Raw genomic sequence first — 18,839 nt, forward strand, 5'->3', positions numbered from 1 at the left:
ACTATAAGCAAAAACCACACTTTAAAATTCTTGGTTCTGCTTTTATAATCACAGTATAACACAATACAATTTTAATCAGTTGAAGATCTTCCTCTGGATTGATACCAATTCCTTTTTTAAAGCCTTCCTTTTGATGTGTTCTTAAATTAAATTAAATCACAAGGCGTCTATTCCAAAACATTTAATCAATAGCAGTTTTGGAAACAAAATTAGGAAGATAGCCACAGAAAAAGAAGCTATTGAGGATCATGATTGAAATTGGCGAAGATTTTTCTAGGAAGATTTGTCTGTTAGGCAATTTTATATGAATAGTGGTTTGGTTTGTTTTTGTAGAAAAAAGCTTTATTTCTTCTCTACACCTTACCTTCAACACCCTGTTTTAAGTTAAGGCTAATTATATTTAATTCCTTAAAAATTGGAAGTGATACTCAAGATTTCTTTTGTTTTTGGATTTTTTAAAATCAGAAATATAACCAATTCTATTCTGAATCAAACAACTTTGGACATTACTTTGATACCATGGTTAAACCAAGAATACAAACCAGAGTAGACTATCCAATTAGCCTTCTTTGGAAAATAGTCGATAGATAGCTTGCATTTACATTTTTATTCCCTGTATTTTGTTAGACGTTTTTTTAAAAAAATCAAATTAGTGCATGGCAGAGAAAAAAATCCTTCAATTCTTCATTATGTGTGAGCAATTGCTTACGTAATGAATTTGCAGGCTATCGTATTTATCAAAAATTATTGCTGTATCAGATTTTATTCTTATTATTAAAAGTTGGTTCACCCATCATATATGTGCTCTAAATAGCTGCATTGATAGAGCTCTATCTGGTGATGTTTGGATGAATGCTTTAATTTTGCTCTAGTATTACATAATTTTGTATTTAAAGTTAATTGGCCAATTATCTGAGAAATTGGATGCTTTTGCACTTTTTTCCCACTTTCTTATTCAGGTTAATTATTTGTCTTAGTTATGAGGCAGCTTCCTAAACATACAGCCATATTTTAATAAAAAAAAATTCAGTCTGGAAATGTTCTACTTTATTTTCCATGTACTGATGGTCTGTAACACAGGGTTTACCCAGAGCAAGAGATAAAACATTAAAGTTAATCTTCATTGAGTTTGGATAGTATTTACCTCATTAAGTAAAGAAATCCCCTTTACACTTATTACAGCCTTCAGCTATTTTATGCCTAATATTATGACAAAAGAAGCTACACAGTGAGCAATTTGGACACTATATTTAATAAAAAAATCTCTTTATTCTCAGTAAAATATAGGCAATAAAATCTATTAGCTTGACAATCTTTCCCCACACAAATAAGAGACAGTGAAACAGGCAATTTTCAATCTAGAATTGGCAGTATCTTTAGAGAATCTTTGCATTACAGAGAGATGATGATGTTAACCTGTGATCACTGCCTTTGGCATACCCTGTGCTGGGGAAGCCTGGCACAGTTTATAAGAAGTGTTATTAATTAAATAACCAGCTGTTTTCAGAGCTTGTTGCCAAGACAACATCCTGTGAAACAAATCTAGACTTTGATTACTTGATTGTCAGTCAAAACAGATTGTCATCATACCAAAAGGAAAAAATAGTCCAGGCCTCAGCTCCTTAGTGTGACTCAACACAAATGTATCCATGAATAGGAGAGAATATGAGTGGAATCAATCACTGTGTGCTGATTCCCATAACCTGTGATTCCTGACTACATCAAAGTATTGCTTAATTAGAAGCTTACGATCAATTAGTGAGATACATCTTTGATAGTTAAGATTTTTTAATCTGAGCTGTCACTGAACATAAATGCAAAGAAAGGTATTTGGAGTTGGATACACCAAAGAAGTCCTGTTGCTCTTTCACTGGTGTAGTCCACATCTGATTAAAATGATCAACCTCTCTTTGAGGGGGGAAAAAAAACAGATTGCATCCATTGTAATTAAGGTTTTGCTGAAATATAGGTAATATTTTAAAGATGCACATATCTGAATGAGTACAAAATGGACCTTCATGGCATTAGCAACTTGACTGATCATTCCTTGCAGTTGAGTGTACAAGGCTGTAATTTACTTGGTAATAATGAGTTGAAAGCATGATCAGCTTCCACTCCCTGAGAATTTAAATAGCTTATTAGTGGTTACTTTCCTGCTAGTGGAAAGATGTATGAATCATGCACATTTGAGTATGTGAATCTTCAGTCACTTTTGAGAATAAGACATTTCAATCATTTTATTTGGAAAGGTTATATGTATAGAATGATTTCATAGCAATAGCAATAACATTACAACATTCTCTGAGCACTTTATAAATGTCGGAAGGATGGAAGGCTGAGTCAACTTTGAGCCGGTCAGGATTGAACTCCTGGCAGTGGGCAGAGTTTATCTGCAAAATTGCATTGTAATCACTGTGCCAAACGATGTATTTAAAGAACAATTTTGAAAATATTTATATTTAGAGTATGATCATTGAGGGGCCTTGGTTCTCTCTAAACTTGATTGTTTTCTTGCAGACGTTTCATTACCCAAACTAGGTAACATAGTAACAACAAAGCTCAGAGAGCACCAAGGACCTCCTCATTTCAACCCTGTGCTACAAATATTCTCCTTTATTAATATGATCAATGTACCAAAGCAAACGTCTACTTGCTATCTCTATTTCATATAATCAGTATTTGAACGGCACAAATTTGCTATCTTCTGACTTCTATCCAGATCTTCTATTTTTGGTTTTCTTCCATTTGGTGGACTTTGAGAAACTTTCACCAGCATATGACTTTTCTCTGATGTCTATACTGATGTCTCATTGTCATTTTTTTTTCCTATCCAGGTCTAGTTCAACGATGCGTCATTATTCAGCGGGATGAAAATGGATTTGGGTTAACAGTCAGTGGTGACAACCCAGTCTTTGTACAATCTGTCAAAGAAGGTAAGTAGGCTGATTCAGGATCACTTTGCCTGTTATACTTCTGTCAGACAAATCTTGCAGTATGCAGCTGTAATGCTTGAAATATAAATGTGCTGTCTGCTGTGAAAACATACTTAAGTCTTTGTTCAGTGTGGCCCTTGCGTAACGGGAAGGACTCTGGCAGAACATATTCCAACTAACAAATTTTATTAAAAGGGATGAGTTTTGTGAGCTGAAGTTCCCAAAAGCTTATGTCTTTAAGTAAAACATACTAATTGGAAATGATGCTACCACACCCTTTCTATTTTTTTTTTTTTTTTTTGCTAACAAGACTCTTTTTCTTCAATACCTGGCATAACTGGAAATGCTAGAAATTATGTATTGATTGCTAAGTAGTTAAATCTTCTCTCTAGATGGAGCAGCCATGCGGGCTGGGGTTCAAACTGGTGACCGAATCATTAAGGTAGGATAATTAAGTGTTGGAAGAATAAATTGAAGGTGGTAAGAACTAGAAATGCTTCAGTAGTTTTCATCACTGCATATGTTTTGCTAAACCTAACCTCTCGGAAACAGTTTGAAATGCAGGCTATCTATATTCAGAATTAGTAATACAAATAAATCCTTTTGATGTACAAGTGCAGGGAGGGGTGTTTGTTAAAGCTGAATATTAAGTGGCAAATTATTTTTTTCAAAAAGAAAAAAACCCACAAAAACAGGCCTATACCCAAAAGGAGGTTTGAGTTAGAGACAAAAAGAAAGAGACAGTCTGAGCATTGGTATTAAAGCATCTGAAGTCCACTGGACTTAAATTAGTGCTTTACTGTGAGCAATAAGTGCCTGTTTCCAGCTGCTTTTTAAAATAATTTTGCTTTGTAGGCTGATATAAATGGCACTTTGTTCCAATTTCATGTCCTCAAAAAGGCCTTAAAACCTGAATGACATATACATGAAAGTAAAGCCATAATTCCTGCTTATAACTGCAGTTTATTTTCCCCCCACTTTCTTAACTTAACAGAATCCCTAAAATTACAATCTTTTTTCTATTGTTTTACAAATATATGCTCTATATGATGATTTTGTTTTTAAAAGAAGTGCTGGAATCTTGGACAATACTTTTGTTCACCATGATACCGGAACAGATTTCCCAATAAAGAGCATGGAGGAAGTTAAATCAGTTTAGTTCTGTAGATTAGGAGTTCAGTCCAATCATCTAAGTCAAGCTGAAAATCAAAATAAGCATATTTGTTATCTTTTGGTAGGTGAACGGAACTTTGGTAACACATTCCAACCATTTAGAGGTGGTTAAGCTGATAAAGTGTAAGTAAATGCTTTTCAGGCTATTTTATATTACACTACACTACATTGCACTGCGCTACACTATATTTTTAAAAGAGATTTCAGGGAGAGATGATGGAGGTCAAACTGTCATGATATTTTCAGGAATTTGATTTTAGCAATGGTATTAAAATATCACATATTTGAAAAACTAAGAGTATTGTTTTGGAAAACATTTATTTAAAAACCCTCAAGACTGCTGAATATATTTTGACAGATGACTTCCACTATGTTCCAGTGTTCTATTTTTGTTCTGTCAATCATTCAGTTGCTTGGAGTCCATATCAGGGTTTTGTCTGTGCTGTGCTATTCTGATTCATTGTTCCAGTCTTCTCCATTCCACTTCCTTCTTCCTTAGTATCTCTTAAAGAAGATGAAGTTTAAATAACAACAGATTGGTTCAAAGCAACCCCTTTTCTGCCCCCGTGATTGAAACTGTGGCTATTGGTTCAATACCACATCTATAAATGAGTTGAATAAATTTGACATACTTGAATTTATGATCAGACAGGCAGATTGGATCGCTGACACATCTCAGTGATTGTACTGAATTAATCTACTTATGCAAAACCACTGTCTCTTCTCAAATACCTATACAATTCTGTGGAGGGAAACTTGCCTTTGTACGTTGCACTTGAGGTCAAGCCATAGTAGTCCTCCAGTGGAGCCCATTCTTTTCTTTTCTTTTGAAACAAACAGGAAGTATAAACCCAGTCTTCCTTGTCCCTCTTCTCCCAAATAATGGAATTCTCCCAGATAATGGAATTTCATCTTCTGTCTACAGCTGGTTCCTATGTAGCGCTCACTGTGCAAGGGCGCCCACCTGGGTCGCCCCAGATTCCACTGGCTGATTCTGAGGTGGACTCAGCTGCCTTTGGGCACATGTCTCCCATCATGTCATCACCGCATTCTCCTGGATCGTGTGGAAATGCAGAGAGAATTACCAGTCCAGTGCTGATGGGGGTAAGATATTCATTGATTTTAATTAGACTATATGGCTGGAATGTATGTTGTGAAAAATCCGTTCAAGTTCAGGCAGACTACCGTATGTTTGTAAATGAGAACTGCCCATCTTTTCTTATTAGGAGGAAAATAACATTGTTCACAGCCAGAAAGTAGAGATTTTGAGGAAGATGCTGCAGAAAGAACAGGAGCGACTACAGGTACCAAAAAAGTAAACTTAATGAAAAAGTCGGGGGGTGGCCATTTAAACTAATGTAATATTCTGTGTCCTGGTTGCAAAATAGAAAATGCTCCTGGTAAGAAACAAGAAACGTTTGGGAGATGGAATGACTCGGTGAAATTCCTTGTTCAAATTGGTAGAATGGCTTTTTACCCTTTTAAGTCGAGATTGGGGAGCCTACGACCTAAATAACATAGTTGTAATCAGCAGCACTTAGAAACACATTTCCCATCCAGTCTGAGATTAAATCTGTTTTACCTATTAGAGGAATAAGTGGTACATCTCAGCAATACTCATTGGGAGGCTGAGTTCTAACTTCAAGGGTGGCCCAGCCATTGTAAGACAGCTAACAGGGCTTTCCGAAGACTTGCTTGGGCCAGCAGCTGGCTCAACCCTGACTACCAAACCTGGTCTTCAAAAAAGCAGCCAGGGAACCCTGATGACGACGATTCCGCTTATCATCAAACCCTTTCAGTTCCTGCAGGAAGACTACAACCGTGCTCCGGCTCCCCGCCTGCTCAGAGAGATCCAGGAAGCGAAGAAGCACATCCCTCAACTGCAGGAGCAGTTGTCCAAAGCAACAGGCTCTGCTCAGGTAATAGGAATCGGAAGGCTTATGGTCTGGATCAGGGCTGTCTTAGCTGGGAATGCTGTGTGAGAACGAGCTGTTCTCATCCACGCCTTGCAGCAGTTTGCCCATTTAGTCTTCCAAGGATAGCAAATCAAAGGATGCGCAAATAAATGCAAGCACTGACTTTTCATTTAGCTAACGGAAACCGGTTTTGATGGGCAGAGCCTTCTAAGCAGAAATCAGAGCCTTGCAATAACGAATTACACCCTGTCAGTCTGCTAAGAGAGTCTGGTTGGGGGGCACCTAGGCTTATAGCTGCAGGACAGCTGTCTCCGCTTTTATCTTTTTGTGTATCCCTTAAATTATGAAGAAGCTGAGGGGTTATCATTTGTTTTGCTTGCTTGTTTACAAATAATTAAATAATTCTCTGAGCAGGTGACCCTGCCAGATCTTAACACGGTCACCTGCAGTGGACTGTGTGAAATGTTTTATTAAGGGGTTTGCTGTTTCTTAACCTCATTTTGTTTGCTTTCAGGATGTTGTTTTGTCTTCCAAATCTGTATCCGAGTCTTTGCAGATCACTGAGGTGGAAGCTGAGAGAGGGGATGGACAAAACAAAGCAGACTGCCATTTTGGGGATGGCCCCCAAGTGAATGACGCAGCAGAGGTGAGCTCTTGACTGAGAAAAAATAAAATTGATGTTTTATTAGTGAGATAGGGCAAAGCTCTGTGTTTCTCTTCAGCTAAAAGGAGGGAGAGTCCAGTACAGGTAATCCTCTACTTCAGTGCTTCTCAACGTTTGTGTGACGGCGACCCCCGTCACACAAACGTTCTGCGCATGCGCGGTGCCACGCGCATGGGGGGCGGGGCCCCAATGCGCGGCGCCCCCCATGTGCGACGCGCATGCACGATGGCCCCCATGCGCGGTGCGCGTGCACGGCGCCGCCCCATGCGTGGGGCGCGTGCACGGGGCCGCCCCCATGCGCGGCGTGCGTGCGCGGCACCGCCCCCGTGCGCGGCGCGCGTGCACGGTGCCGCGAAAAATGGCAGATCGCCACCTTTGGCGACCCCCGAAAAATGGTCGATCGACCCCAAATGGGGTCGCGACCCATAGGTTGAGAACCGCTGCTCTACTTAACATCACAGTTGGGACCAGAGGTTCCATTGCTAAACAAATGAGTCATACCTAATTTTACAACCTTCTTTGTCATGGTTATTAAACAAATAACTGCATTTAAGGGAATCATGCAGTCATTAAGTGAATTCCGCTTCCCCTATTGACTTTGCTTGTCAGAAGCCAGCTGGGAAGATTACAAATGGCAGCCATATGACTCTGGTGTGTTGTAGTTGTTGTAAATACATGCTGGTTGCCAAGCATAAGAATTTTGATCATGTGACCATGGGAATCTGTAACAATTTTAAGTGCGAAGACCAGTTGTAAGTCACTTTTTTTTTTTTTGAACAAGTGCTAAACGACTGGTTGGGGACTATCTGTAAGCAGAATGCTGCTATGTTTATTTATTTTGTTACATTCTCTGCCCTGACAGTAAGAAGATAGAAATGTTTACAGGTAGCAAATGAGCTTCCAGACTGAGCTGGAATTTCCTGTTTGTGCTCACAACAGCAACCCTATATTTGTGTTCTTTTATTCTCCTTACCCTCCTCCTTCTTCTCCTCAGTTGTTACATTAAAAAAAAAAAATTGGCAACTGTGTATTACAATTTCTCTCCATATATAATTATTAGTAGCCAACAGAACTCAAAGTATTTCAGAAAAATCTGGGTTTACACAGTCTTTGTCAAACAGTGTTCTGGAAGATTGAAAATTGGGTTTTGCTTTGCCACCTTTCATCCTTATCAAGGGATTTTGTAATGTACTGATTAATACCGTATATGCCGGCGTATTAGGCGACCCGGTGTATAAGACGACCCCCGTCTTTATCGCCGAGTCGCCTTCCTAGAACGTCATCTTATATGCCGGAAACTACCAGTATTTCCGGCGTATAAGACGACTTGGCGTATAAGACGACCCCTGTCTTTGGCGCCGAGTTTAGCGCTTCCGGAAGTTGTCCTATATGCCGGCATATACGGTACTTGATGCTTTTCGAGAAACCTTTTGAAAATTTTAGCAGACAGAAAATTGTAACCTCATAAAAGAATCTGAATAAATGAATCTAGCATAGTTTCCTATCCTTGGACATTCCTTTTGACTGGAGTGAGACAAACATTTGACCTCTTTTCAGGAGATGGGTCAAAAGCTGTTGACCCAGTCCTGCAAATGTTGGAGATAACTGACAAGACTAAAGTGTGGTAGTCAGACTCTGTGCACAAGTAAAATCCGTGTTAGTACTATGAAGCTTTGAGGGACAAGCACTTATGACCTTCTCAAAATATGAACTGTGGAATGAACATGACATAAGCTCACATTTGTTAAATTCCTGCTCTTTGTGTGTGCTTCCTGTCATTACAATTGACTGGTTATCTTAGTGTGGTCTTTAAACTGGCCCCACCAATGAATTGCAGTGGTTCTGTTTGTGAACCAAAACTGTTTATTGCCACTGTGAAGATTAAGTTCAGCATTGTGGTACTTACTAATAGCATCAAACTGGATAACGTTCAGTTGATAGAGTCTGACTGGAGATTCTGAATCCACTGTGGAAAGAGAAAACACGATTCCATGTATTGTGAGCTGATTTTGGAAAATTATTATTTTTATTCCCTTAAGGAACCATTGAGCCTTACAGAGTCTGACTTGAGTTTGTGTTTCAAAACGAACTGGAATATTATTAGAATGTGGTATTTTTATGTCTCATACAGAATTAAAAGCAATCAGACATTGAAATTAAAATTATCAACATTTGACATGTATACAATGGAACATAGGAAAGCAAGGTTGAATGAAAGCATCTAACAATATATATGCCCAAATCTTTTTTTTTTTTTTAAGTTAGTCTCCCACATCCTCTTTAAATTATAGCTGTTGGACTTGCTATTTTCTTTTGTTGGGTCTTCCTTTTTAACACAGTAAACACTGAGGGAGTGTTCTTTCACTTCTTCTCCTTAGAGTCCTCGGAGTGTCTTGAGAGAGCAGAGCTATCTGGATGACAGCCCAGAGAAGACTGAGACTCATGAAACAGTAAGAGCACCATAAGTATTCTGATAGAAATCTCTGCACTAACCATGGACGAATTCCGTGTTCTTTCTTCCTCTTTCACTTATTGAGGTGCCACTGGATTTTTGACCTTGTAGTTGCATGCTCAACTTTTAATTAGATTTTTATAAAGCGAGACTGCTCAAAGATTTCAGAAATCCGTGTTGCTGTTTGTACTTGATTGAATACTTCCATCTGTTAAGGTTTTGTAGTTAGCAGTGCAACTTTCTCATTACAATTTATGGAGAATGGCTCCTTGACATTTGCCTATCTGCAGGCATTTTCAAGTTCTGTTTCCAGCACTTCTGTCCGTGGTGGCAAAGCTGGGAGAGATGTCTGCCTCTTACCCTACAGAGGGTCTCCCAGTCTGTTAATTTTGAGTGTATGTGTGTGAGAGAGATTAATGCTCCGTGTCTGTATGTACACTTGAGAAGCGACTGTTCCTTTTTTAATCCGTGATCTTGAGTTCCTAATTTGGTAGGAAGGCCTTCTTTTTTTTTTTATTGAAAATTTTTAAGATTTTACAAAAAAAAAAAAAGATTCCCCTCCCCAAACCCTCCCAACCCACCCCAACCCTCCCCCAACCTTCCCAGAGCTGAATACAGGCTTAATTAAAACTTAAAAGAAAATTTTTTTAACACATGTAAACCATAAACAATTAATTACAATAATTAAACAAATTATAAAATACTTTAAGACCAATATATAAAAAGCAAAAAAAAATTATGATTACAATCATTAGACAAATTATAAAATACTCTAACACCAATATAAAACTAAGAAATAATAATAATAATAAAAAATTAAAAGAAGAAAAAGAAAAAGAAGAACCCAAAAAACAAAAAAATTAATAAGAAAATTAAGCCAGGTAGGGAGGCCTTCTTATAAAAAGGCACAAAGTTTGCAGCTTCTAATCCAGGAGTGTCCAACCTTGGCAGCATGGCTGGCTGGGGAATTCTGGGATTTGAAGTCCATAAGTCTTAAAGTTGCCAAAGGCAAAGGCAGCAGCCATGCTTGATTAGTTCTGCCTTGGTATTAAGGAAGAGAATGTGTATCTTTCCTCTGAGGAAAGAAAACCAGCAACCCTGGAAGTTTCAAAGACATGCGGATATTGACCTCACAGTATTATGTCAAGAAGTATCAGTTGTAACAGAAACACACCCTGTAATTCTCTATTGAAAACATTCATTGAACAGGCCTTTTAGCTCAAGTTTTCACCCTCTAAACGTCCACCACGTCTGGCCAAAATCAAGGGGGGAGGACACCGGTTTTTCTTAAGCAAAGAAAGTTTTTCCCATGGGCCTGTAATTTGTTGGGGAGGGTTTATTACTGGACTGGCATGGCGGTATTCCACATACCAGTTTTTAATTTACTTAGCAGATGTGTATCCTGTTTTTCAAAGTCCTCAAAATCAGATGACAATGTTTATAAGCATATAACAGATTCAGCAAGAATCACACACTGCAAACAAAACAAAGCAGCCAGCTCCATTAAAACGGGACCTGACATATGACTTTTTTTCTTCCCTACAGGGCAGTTTGGGTTAATGTCTCCACGGTAGGAAGGGAGCAATCCAGCTGGAAAGGATGTAGGCCCCCAATGTTTTCTTTGCCTCCTCCCTCCTTCAAATTCCATTGCCTTTTTTTTTTTTTCTGGACAGTCTACACTCCTCCATATAACAGTACTTCAGTGAAAGTACCAGCTTCTGTAGTGGCTCAAATATTTGGTTTAAGGGCAGGCTGTGCAGCTGTTTAACAAAAGCTATCTTTACTTTCAGTAGCTGATTGCGTCATTTGGTTTAATGTGAACAATAGCGGTTTTGATAGAACACTTCATTTTTATTTGATCGGATTATTTTATATAGGTGCTCACAATGTGTACAATGTACTGGAACCAAGAAGTATAATGCTTATCCATAAATGCTTTCTAAAAAAAAAATCTTTGTTTTCTTCTAGTGTATAGAACTGTCAGGGGAAAATGCCCTTGTAATATTTGCACACACTGAAATAGAAACTACACTGATTTCTTTTCTCTGACAATGTCAGGATTCTCCATCCAGCCTTGGAAGCCCTTCCTCTCGTGTGGCACCTCCAATCATAGGAGCAGAAGACGATGACTTTGATGGTGAACAAGAACAGGTATGATCTTAGCCTGCCAACCATAATAGCAAAGCTGCCATGTGATTACTTTCTTCCGCTTAATTTATCTGACCTTACTACAACTATTACCCCAAATTTGGATAGAGGATTCATTTTAAGGAAATTCTGTTGACGTTTGTTGAAAGATATACTGATAGGTTTCCAGTAACAACTTCAATTTCCTAAAGGGTTTGTGAAAGCAGTTTTGTATACTCATTTGTAATCAGTATATAAAGTACCTGAGTATTTTATATTGATTACAAATTATAAGTATATAATTATAAGATTTACCAATATAAAGTGCCTTACCTTAGACCTAAACTGTCTATCTGGTTTGAATTTTGGCAGCAGCATATAAGAACTACTTTCTCATTATGCATGCTTTTGGTTCTCTGGAGATTCATAAGGGAGTCCCAGAAAAGGGTTTGTGGTTTAAAAATATTAAAGTACAAAAATAACAGAATGGGGGTTTTATGATGGAGGAAATATGAAGTGCTCCATGAGTATGGAGTACTCATTCTGAAAATATCCATGCTGTCACTACAGATCAACGGGCAGTGTAGCTGTTTCCAGAATATAGAGCTACTGAAATCACGTCCTGCTCACCTGGCTGTCTTTTTGCATCATGTCATTTCCCAGTTTGACCCTGCTTCTTTGGTAAGATGCTGTGTTATGGATCAGATGGGTTCTGAAATCCCATTCAGCCTAAGTATATCTTTCTCAATTTGTCCCCTTCCAGCTATGTTGAACCAATTCCAATCTCACCTCAGCCACTGTAATCTGTCAGGCAATTCAATAGATATGGAGGATATCAGTTTGAGGAAGGCTGATATCGGTTGAGTAGGGTACAACTATTTTGTTCTAATGCTATAAATGTTGTGCAAAGCTTGGTCACAGAAATTAATGCCTGAGAAAAAAAATATTATTTTCTAACCCTTTGAGAAGATGTCATCCCTGTGAAAACACCCTTTAAAACCTGAAAGAAACATTTGTAGGTAGAATTAGGCTTCTGCTTAATTTTTATCATTTACTGTACTAATGTTTTCTGTCCATGCAGCTCTGTTACCTGTTTGCGGACCTGTACAAACAAACAAATTCCAAAGAGACTCGTCGAGTGTTTGCTGAATTTAATCAATTTTTTCTGGATCGAGCGGCAGTAAGTTCCAAACACATACAGAGAATCTACAGGATACACGTTCTTGTTTTAATCTTCTATTTCTTGTTTTGGTGGGCTTGGAATCTTTGAAATTAGATCATCAGCCGTTGGTAACTCATTTTGGGGGGGGAGACCGAATCACTCACACTTTGAAGGTAGATTACATTTTGTTTTAGATCCAGGGAAATGGGTACAGGTAATCCTTGACTTACAACCATTCGTTTAGTGACCATTTGAAGTCCCAATGACACTGAAAAAAGTGGCTTATGACCTGTTTTCACTCGTACGACCGTTGCAGCATCCCTAGGGCCACATGATCAAAAACTGGATGCTTAGCAACCAGCATGTACTTATGACGGTTGCCCTATCCTGGGGTCATGGGATCACCATTGGTAACCTTCCCAGCTGGCTTCCAAGAGGCAGTCAGTGGAGGAAACCGGATTCGCTTAATGAGTGTGTGATTCACTTAACAACTGTGGCAAAAAGGTCAGAAGCGGGATAAAACTCACTTAATAACGGCTGTGCTTAGCAGTGGAAATTTTGGGCTCCGTTGTGTTTGTAAGTCGAGGACTACCTGAATGGGAAAAGGTTTTTATGCGTGTTGTTATTGTGCACATACATGCACCTTGGAATGATGTACACTCAGCAGAACTCAGGAGCTGGAAGAACATTAATCTCAGAATTGATCAAAAGAAGAATTTTCTTTACTTTTTATTTTGTGCAGAATCTGAAAGTCCCAGTTCCAGATGAAATTGCAAGTGATTTAGGTAAGATGATTGAAAATAAATCTAGATAAGATTGTTTCAGAACTTAGACATTCATGCTTTTTGAGAGATTCTGGTGGATTTTGTAGCCATGTAGCATTTTTTTTAATATAGATCAACAGATGTAATTTGGGAGGTAGGAAAAATTGTATTTGAGTAATGTGAGCCCTCAGTGGGGAGGTAAAGCTTTCAATCATTAGATAGAAAAAAATCTGTGCTGCAGAATTAAAAGCAAAAAAAAAATCAGCTAATTATTTTGTTCTAAATAAAATGGATTTTCCTCCTTATCTGCAGAAAAGAGAAGGCTGGAATTAATTCCTGAAGAATTCCAACGCCACTGTATTCAAGCTATGCAAGAAAAAGTGTCTCTCGAAGTACAAAAGCACCTTGAAGATTTTAGGTACATATTGTTTATTGGTTAAATCTTGTGCACACTTTGAAGCTCAGTTATTGCTTATTTGTAGTGTTTTAGGGAATACTTCCTGCAAAGTATCCGTCGTCATTTTGAGGATTTTTGGAAATTAATCTAAGCCAGTATATCCTGCAGTCTTAAATGCAGCCAGGCTGCCAAGAGCCCAGATTCTGATTATGTGACCATAAGGGTGGTGCAGTGGTTTTTACTTTGAGGACTGGTTGTAACTACCATTTTTTCCAATACTGCCATAACTTCAAACAATCCCTGAACGAATAGTTGTTAAGTGAGGACTGTCTGTCATCTTTTCACATAAGATAATATATAATGTATTCTTTTTAACTGATTGTATTCACTGAGATACCAAAGGCATATTTAAGAATAGCCTGGTGCGTCGGTGGCCCACTTCCTTACAGTTCTGAAGGTGGGCATCCTATGCTTCCCTTCTTGTGCCCACAACAGTTTCTCGGTCTTTATTCTGTGCCTTCAGACAGAAACGCAGCATGGGTCTCACCCTGGCAGAAGGAGAATTGACCAGGCTGGATGCAGAACGTGTTCGGGACCGGATGACCTTAGAGAAGGAGAGAGCGTGTGCAGAGCAAATCCTGACCAAAATTGAAGATGTGCTGTATGTATGCCTGAGACAGACAAAACCTTTTAGCTGTCTTCTACAGAGGAGGGAGCTTGGTGAGGAAAGAAATTAGCATCTTTCCCCAGAGATGAATTTGATAGGTAGATCAGAGTGTTGTGTTCTGTTAAGAGCTGTTAGTCCAGCTCTTAAAAATGGAGCTGGGGCCCAGCAATATTTAATTATTTCTGCTGATGAATTGTCACAAAGCAAAGCCTATGTTTTGCAGAAGAAAAGAAGTCTTGACAACCATAAGATTAGTGGTATGCCTGTTAATTATAACTAGCTGTGGTAGTTACATTCAAGTACAAGATACCTTTGATCAGGGCTTTTCAACCAGTGGTGCGGGTACCACCTGTGGTACATTGGCACCTGGCAGGTGGTACGGACCATTCTAGAAAAGTGGTAGCGGGAGAGGGGAATGAGCTGAACCGGTGGCAGCACCGCACAAGCCTGAGCGAGAGATGGCTGGAGCTGCAGGGCTGTCAGGGCACAGTGGAAGCGCCAGGATCAGCGCGAGGCTCCAGCTGGAGCTCAGCGCTGATCCTGGTGCTTCTGCTGAGCCCTAAAGAAGCGCCAATCAGCTGGAAAGCAGCACTGATCCTGGCACGTCTGCTGAGCCCAGAAGAAGCGCCGATCATCTGGAATGTTGCAGCATCTCCAGGGTCTTGTGATTTACATTCAGATGCTTGGCAACTGATTCATATTTATGATGGTCATAGTGTCCCAGGGTCATGTGAAGTGACCAAAACCTGCTGCAACCACCCAGCAGACAGGGAATAAAAAACAAACACCCCCCACCCCACCCCCAATGTCAATCCTCAACAGAAATGCTCACAACAATGAAAACCTCGGACAGGAGGAAGAGCGCGGCCGGGTGGGCAGGCAGGTGTCTTGCTCAGCTGTGGCTTGGGGGGTACTTTTTTCAGTGCCATTGTAACTTTGAACAGTCACTAAGCGAACTGTTGTAAGTCGAGGACTACCTGTACTTTATCACTTTTTTTCCTGGGTTTTTTTTTTTTTTTTTTTTTTGGTCATCAAGTTTTTGACACCTTGCTAAGCGACTGGTGGTACTCGGATATTGCCATATCCTAAAAGTGATACAATGGATGAAAAGGTTGAAAAGCCCTGCCTTAGATTATCAAATCTTGGTTCCTTTTTTGTCATGATGTGAGACTTCTTGCTGACAACTTTCAACAACAGAATGTGGAATTTTTATGTACTCTACCTCTGACACTTCTTCCTTTTAACATTTAACCCTCTGGCCCTATTACTATGGTAGTATATAACAAGTTGGCTTGAAGGACAATCCAGCCTTTGTTAGTCTAAATGAGGGTAAATATTGAACAGTGAAACTGCCATTTTCATTAATTTTTGCCTCTTTCCTCTGCAGGATGTCATCTCAGCCTCTAGAAGAGGATAAGAGGTAATTAAACCTTGGTTACAATCACCCTAAGTCAGTGGTTCTCAACCTTTCTAATGCCGCGACCCCATAATACAGTTCCCCATGTTGTGGTGACCCCCAACCACTTATACATCACCGGGTGCCAGGGGCGTGGCCAAAGAAAAGGGGGAAAAAATGGCGGACAGCCTTGTTTGGCGACCCCCGTGAAATGGTCGTTCGACCCCAAATGGGGTCCCGACCCACAGGTTGAGAACCACTGCCCTAAGTCTTTCCCTTCTGGTTTATATGTGCTGAACTGGTGGAAACCTCTATTGGCTGCTTAGGCAAATTACAGTTATCTTCTGCATAGTCTTCTCTCTTACACTCCTTTACACCAATATACAGTATAATCTGACAGGAGCTGGCTCTAATCTAATAACAGGCAAGGGATCTTTCACAGCCATTCTATCCCACATCCTACTTTAAGAGAAATGGCAGCGACTGAATTTAAAACTACATGCCTTCCTGTAGTTTGGATTTATGACTATTATAATGAAGTTGCAGTTCAATACTTTTTGGGTTGCATTATTTTTCTTTCAATTATTATTATTACTAATTCCCACTTAAATCAACAATTTTAGGATTATAATGGTTTTGATTATTTCATTAATAAGATAATAGAAATGTTAGAGACATAATCATCTGTAGGTAGCTCTTCACTTCCTCCTACGGGTCATAACAATATAAATTATTGTCAGTGTCAGAAAAATATATTGGAAAAGAGAGAAACTCATTTGGCATTCCTTCATTGAAGTTACTTGATGTTGTTCTTCTGTTTGGTCTCATCTATAGTTCAGCTATACAGTATGTTATTCTCACCTACATGAAGCACCTTGGTGTACGAGTCAAAGAACCCCGGAACCTAGACCAAAAACGGGGACGGATTGGATTCCTGCCAAAGATAAAGGTAAAGTTGATATTTTTTAAAAAAAATCAGAATTACTGTCTAGGTGACTTGGTAAGTAACAATTTTAATAACATGATGTTGACAAAGCACAACTGTGATGTTAAATAGTACCATGTGTCTCTGCCACTTTGAGCCTATTGCAAAAGCTTTTTCCTTCAATAGAAGAAAAATTGTATCTAGTAGAAAATAGAGTCTCTGAATCTGATGTTGGGGACAAACTAGAGTATATCCTATGTACAGTCACTTTAATTAGCTACACTGGAGGAGAATCAGAATTAAGCCTTATGTACATCTTTATTGCATGGACTGAAAGTATATTAGGTCTTGTATCAGAAACTGAATTCCTTGGAAGCTGTTGCAAAAGAGTGAAAAGTATCAGTTTTGAAACTTAATTAAGGGCATCAGTACAACATTGTAAAGCGGCTCCATTTTAATAGGGCCTGCTAAGGGAATTTCAGTGGATTGGTCCCTTTCATTAGACCATTGCAGTTTCCTGTTTGGGCACTAAATGTTCCAGGAGACCATGCATCTATTTGTGTTGGTCTCTTGTTGGCATTCACACAACAATTTGTTTCCATCTTGAGGGAGCAAGAGAGTGGAGCAAGATCACGTGTTAGTTCTGAATTGCAGAGTAACTAAAACTTTCCTTTTAAATCAGGCAGGTTCAGCCCATGGCCCACAGGCCACATGCAGCCTTGGGCAGCTAATAATGCAGCCCCACAAGATCGTAAACCTTTAACATAATTATGTGAGTTTTAGCGATAATTGTATGCATTAATTATATACTGCTCAAAAAAATAAAGGGAACACAAACGTATAGAATCCTATACATTTGTGTCCCCTTTATTTTTTTGAGCAGTATATATTTTTTTCTATACGGCCCAAGACAATTCCTCTTTACTCAGTGTGGCCCGGGCAAGGCAAAAGTTTGAACACTCATGTTTTAAATGGTTGCCTGAGAACACACTTTTGACAATTATTTCTTTGGTTCCTTTTCCACTGTAGCAAAGTATGAAGAAAGATAAGGAAGGGGATGAAAAGAAGAGGAGGGTCTTCTCAAATATCCTGGGACCTCCAAGGAGGCCGAGCCGCCATGACAGCTATGCAAGTATGTCAACTGAAGATATAGGTGTTTTATTTTTCTAGTGAGTTTGATCATAGTGCCCTGAAACTAAATGTTGCTAGATTACGGTGGATGTATTTTTCAGGTTTCAGAAGAGAGTAAATTTTCTGCATTGCTGATTACTCCTTATTCACCCAGTAGGCAGAGCCATGGAGATACAAAAACAGCGCCATCCAAAGCACTTATCCTCATCGTCTTCCGTCAGTCCGGAACCACCAGATTTGGTCAAGATGCGCCAAAGCGGGATCAGTGATGGCATGGATGCAGCCTTCCAGCCTGCTAACTTTGTATCTCCAGCAGCTTCCGGAATATTTCCATCTCAGGAAGGGAGTAAAGATGGCGAAACAGGTGAATTGACATCATTGTCAAAAACTGCATCACAGCCTTTGTTCATTTTCCAGTTGCAAGAGAAAAATGTTCCGTTGTCATGCAGGTCACTGTCATTGTATAGATTTCTGACTCTTGAAAGGCCACTTATCTCATTCGAGAGATGAGGTGACCCTAGGCAAAGTAGGTGGAGAAATGGGTAGTTTTGATATTAAATACAGCTCTGCCTGCCCTCTGCCTTATTGATTTGTTCTGTGCTTATATTTAGGGCCAAAACAAGGTGGAGAAACAGTTAATTCTGGTGATTCTGTGGACGGTACCCCTTGTACGCCTAGCATCATATTTGATTTTCCATCTCCTCCCCTGGACCATTTGCAAGAAGAAGAAGGAGAAGTTGATAGGCAAGTCTTAGCCTCTAACTTAAGCAATAACTTTTGTAATTTAGCGATATGAGAATTAAGTACGGCATGTCTTTTTAGAACAGTGTTTCTCAACCTTGACCATTTTAAGGCATGTGGACTTCAACTCCCAGAATTCCACAGCCAGCAGTGCTGGCTGTGGAATTCTGGGAGTTGAAGTCCACATGCCTTAAAATGGTCAAGGTTGAGAAACACTGTTTTAGAACAAGAGAGATGATAGCCTAGATCAGTGGTTCTCAACCTTTCTAATGCTGCGACCCCATAATACAGCTCCCCATGTTGTGGTGACCCCAACCACTTATACATCACTGGGTACCTGGGGCGTGGCCAAAGAAAAGGGGGAAAAAATGGCGGACTGCATTGTTTGGCA

General features: G+C 39.4%; 1 protein-coding gene across 5 annotated transcripts in view; it reads left to right on the plus strand.

The window, feature by feature from the left end:
* Window positions 1–18,839, plus strand: part of ARHGEF12 (Rho guanine nucleotide exchange factor 12) — an 82,469-nt gene that overhangs the window by 44,282 nt on the left and 19,348 nt on the right. For 4 of the 5 annotated variants that reach the window (XM_039365692.1, XM_039365694.1, XM_039365695.1 and 1 more), the window contains 19 exons: window positions 2,835–2,933; window positions 3,326–3,375; window positions 4,172–4,229; window positions 5,032–5,210; window positions 5,333–5,410; window positions 5,906–6,025; window positions 6,537–6,668; window positions 9,065–9,136; window positions 11,197–11,289; window positions 11,836–11,946; window positions 12,347–12,445; window positions 13,170–13,212; window positions 13,504–13,609; window positions 14,112–14,249; window positions 15,643–15,675; window positions 16,486–16,600; window positions 17,606–17,708; window positions 17,862–18,071; window positions 18,319–18,451. In XM_039365692.1, the coding sequence (XP_039221626.1) occupies window positions 2,835–2,933; window positions 3,326–3,375; window positions 4,172–4,229; window positions 5,032–5,210; window positions 5,333–5,410; window positions 5,906–6,025; window positions 6,537–6,668; window positions 9,065–9,136; window positions 11,197–11,289; window positions 11,836–11,946; window positions 12,347–12,445; window positions 13,170–13,212; window positions 13,504–13,609; window positions 14,112–14,249; window positions 15,643–15,675; window positions 16,486–16,600; window positions 17,606–17,708; window positions 17,862–18,071; window positions 18,319–18,451 (1,972 nt within the window). The remainder of the gene's footprint in view (window positions 1–2,834; window positions 2,934–3,325; window positions 3,376–4,171; window positions 4,230–5,031; window positions 5,211–5,332; window positions 5,411–5,905; window positions 6,026–6,536; window positions 6,669–9,064; window positions 9,137–11,196; window positions 11,290–11,835; window positions 11,947–12,346; window positions 12,446–13,169; window positions 13,213–13,503; window positions 13,610–14,111; window positions 14,250–15,642; window positions 15,676–16,485; window positions 16,601–17,605; window positions 17,709–17,861; window positions 18,072–18,318; window positions 18,452–18,839) is intronic. The other variant, XM_039365693.1, reaches the window with a different exon arrangement.

Source organism: Crotalus tigris, unplaced genomic scaffold, assembly GCF_016545835.1.
Source record: "Crotalus tigris isolate CLP2741 ecotype Arizona unplaced genomic scaffold, ASM1654583v1 scf7180000020151.727365, whole genome shotgun sequence".
Taxonomy (NCBI): Eukaryota; Metazoa; Chordata; class Lepidosauria; order Squamata; family Viperidae; genus Crotalus; species Crotalus tigris.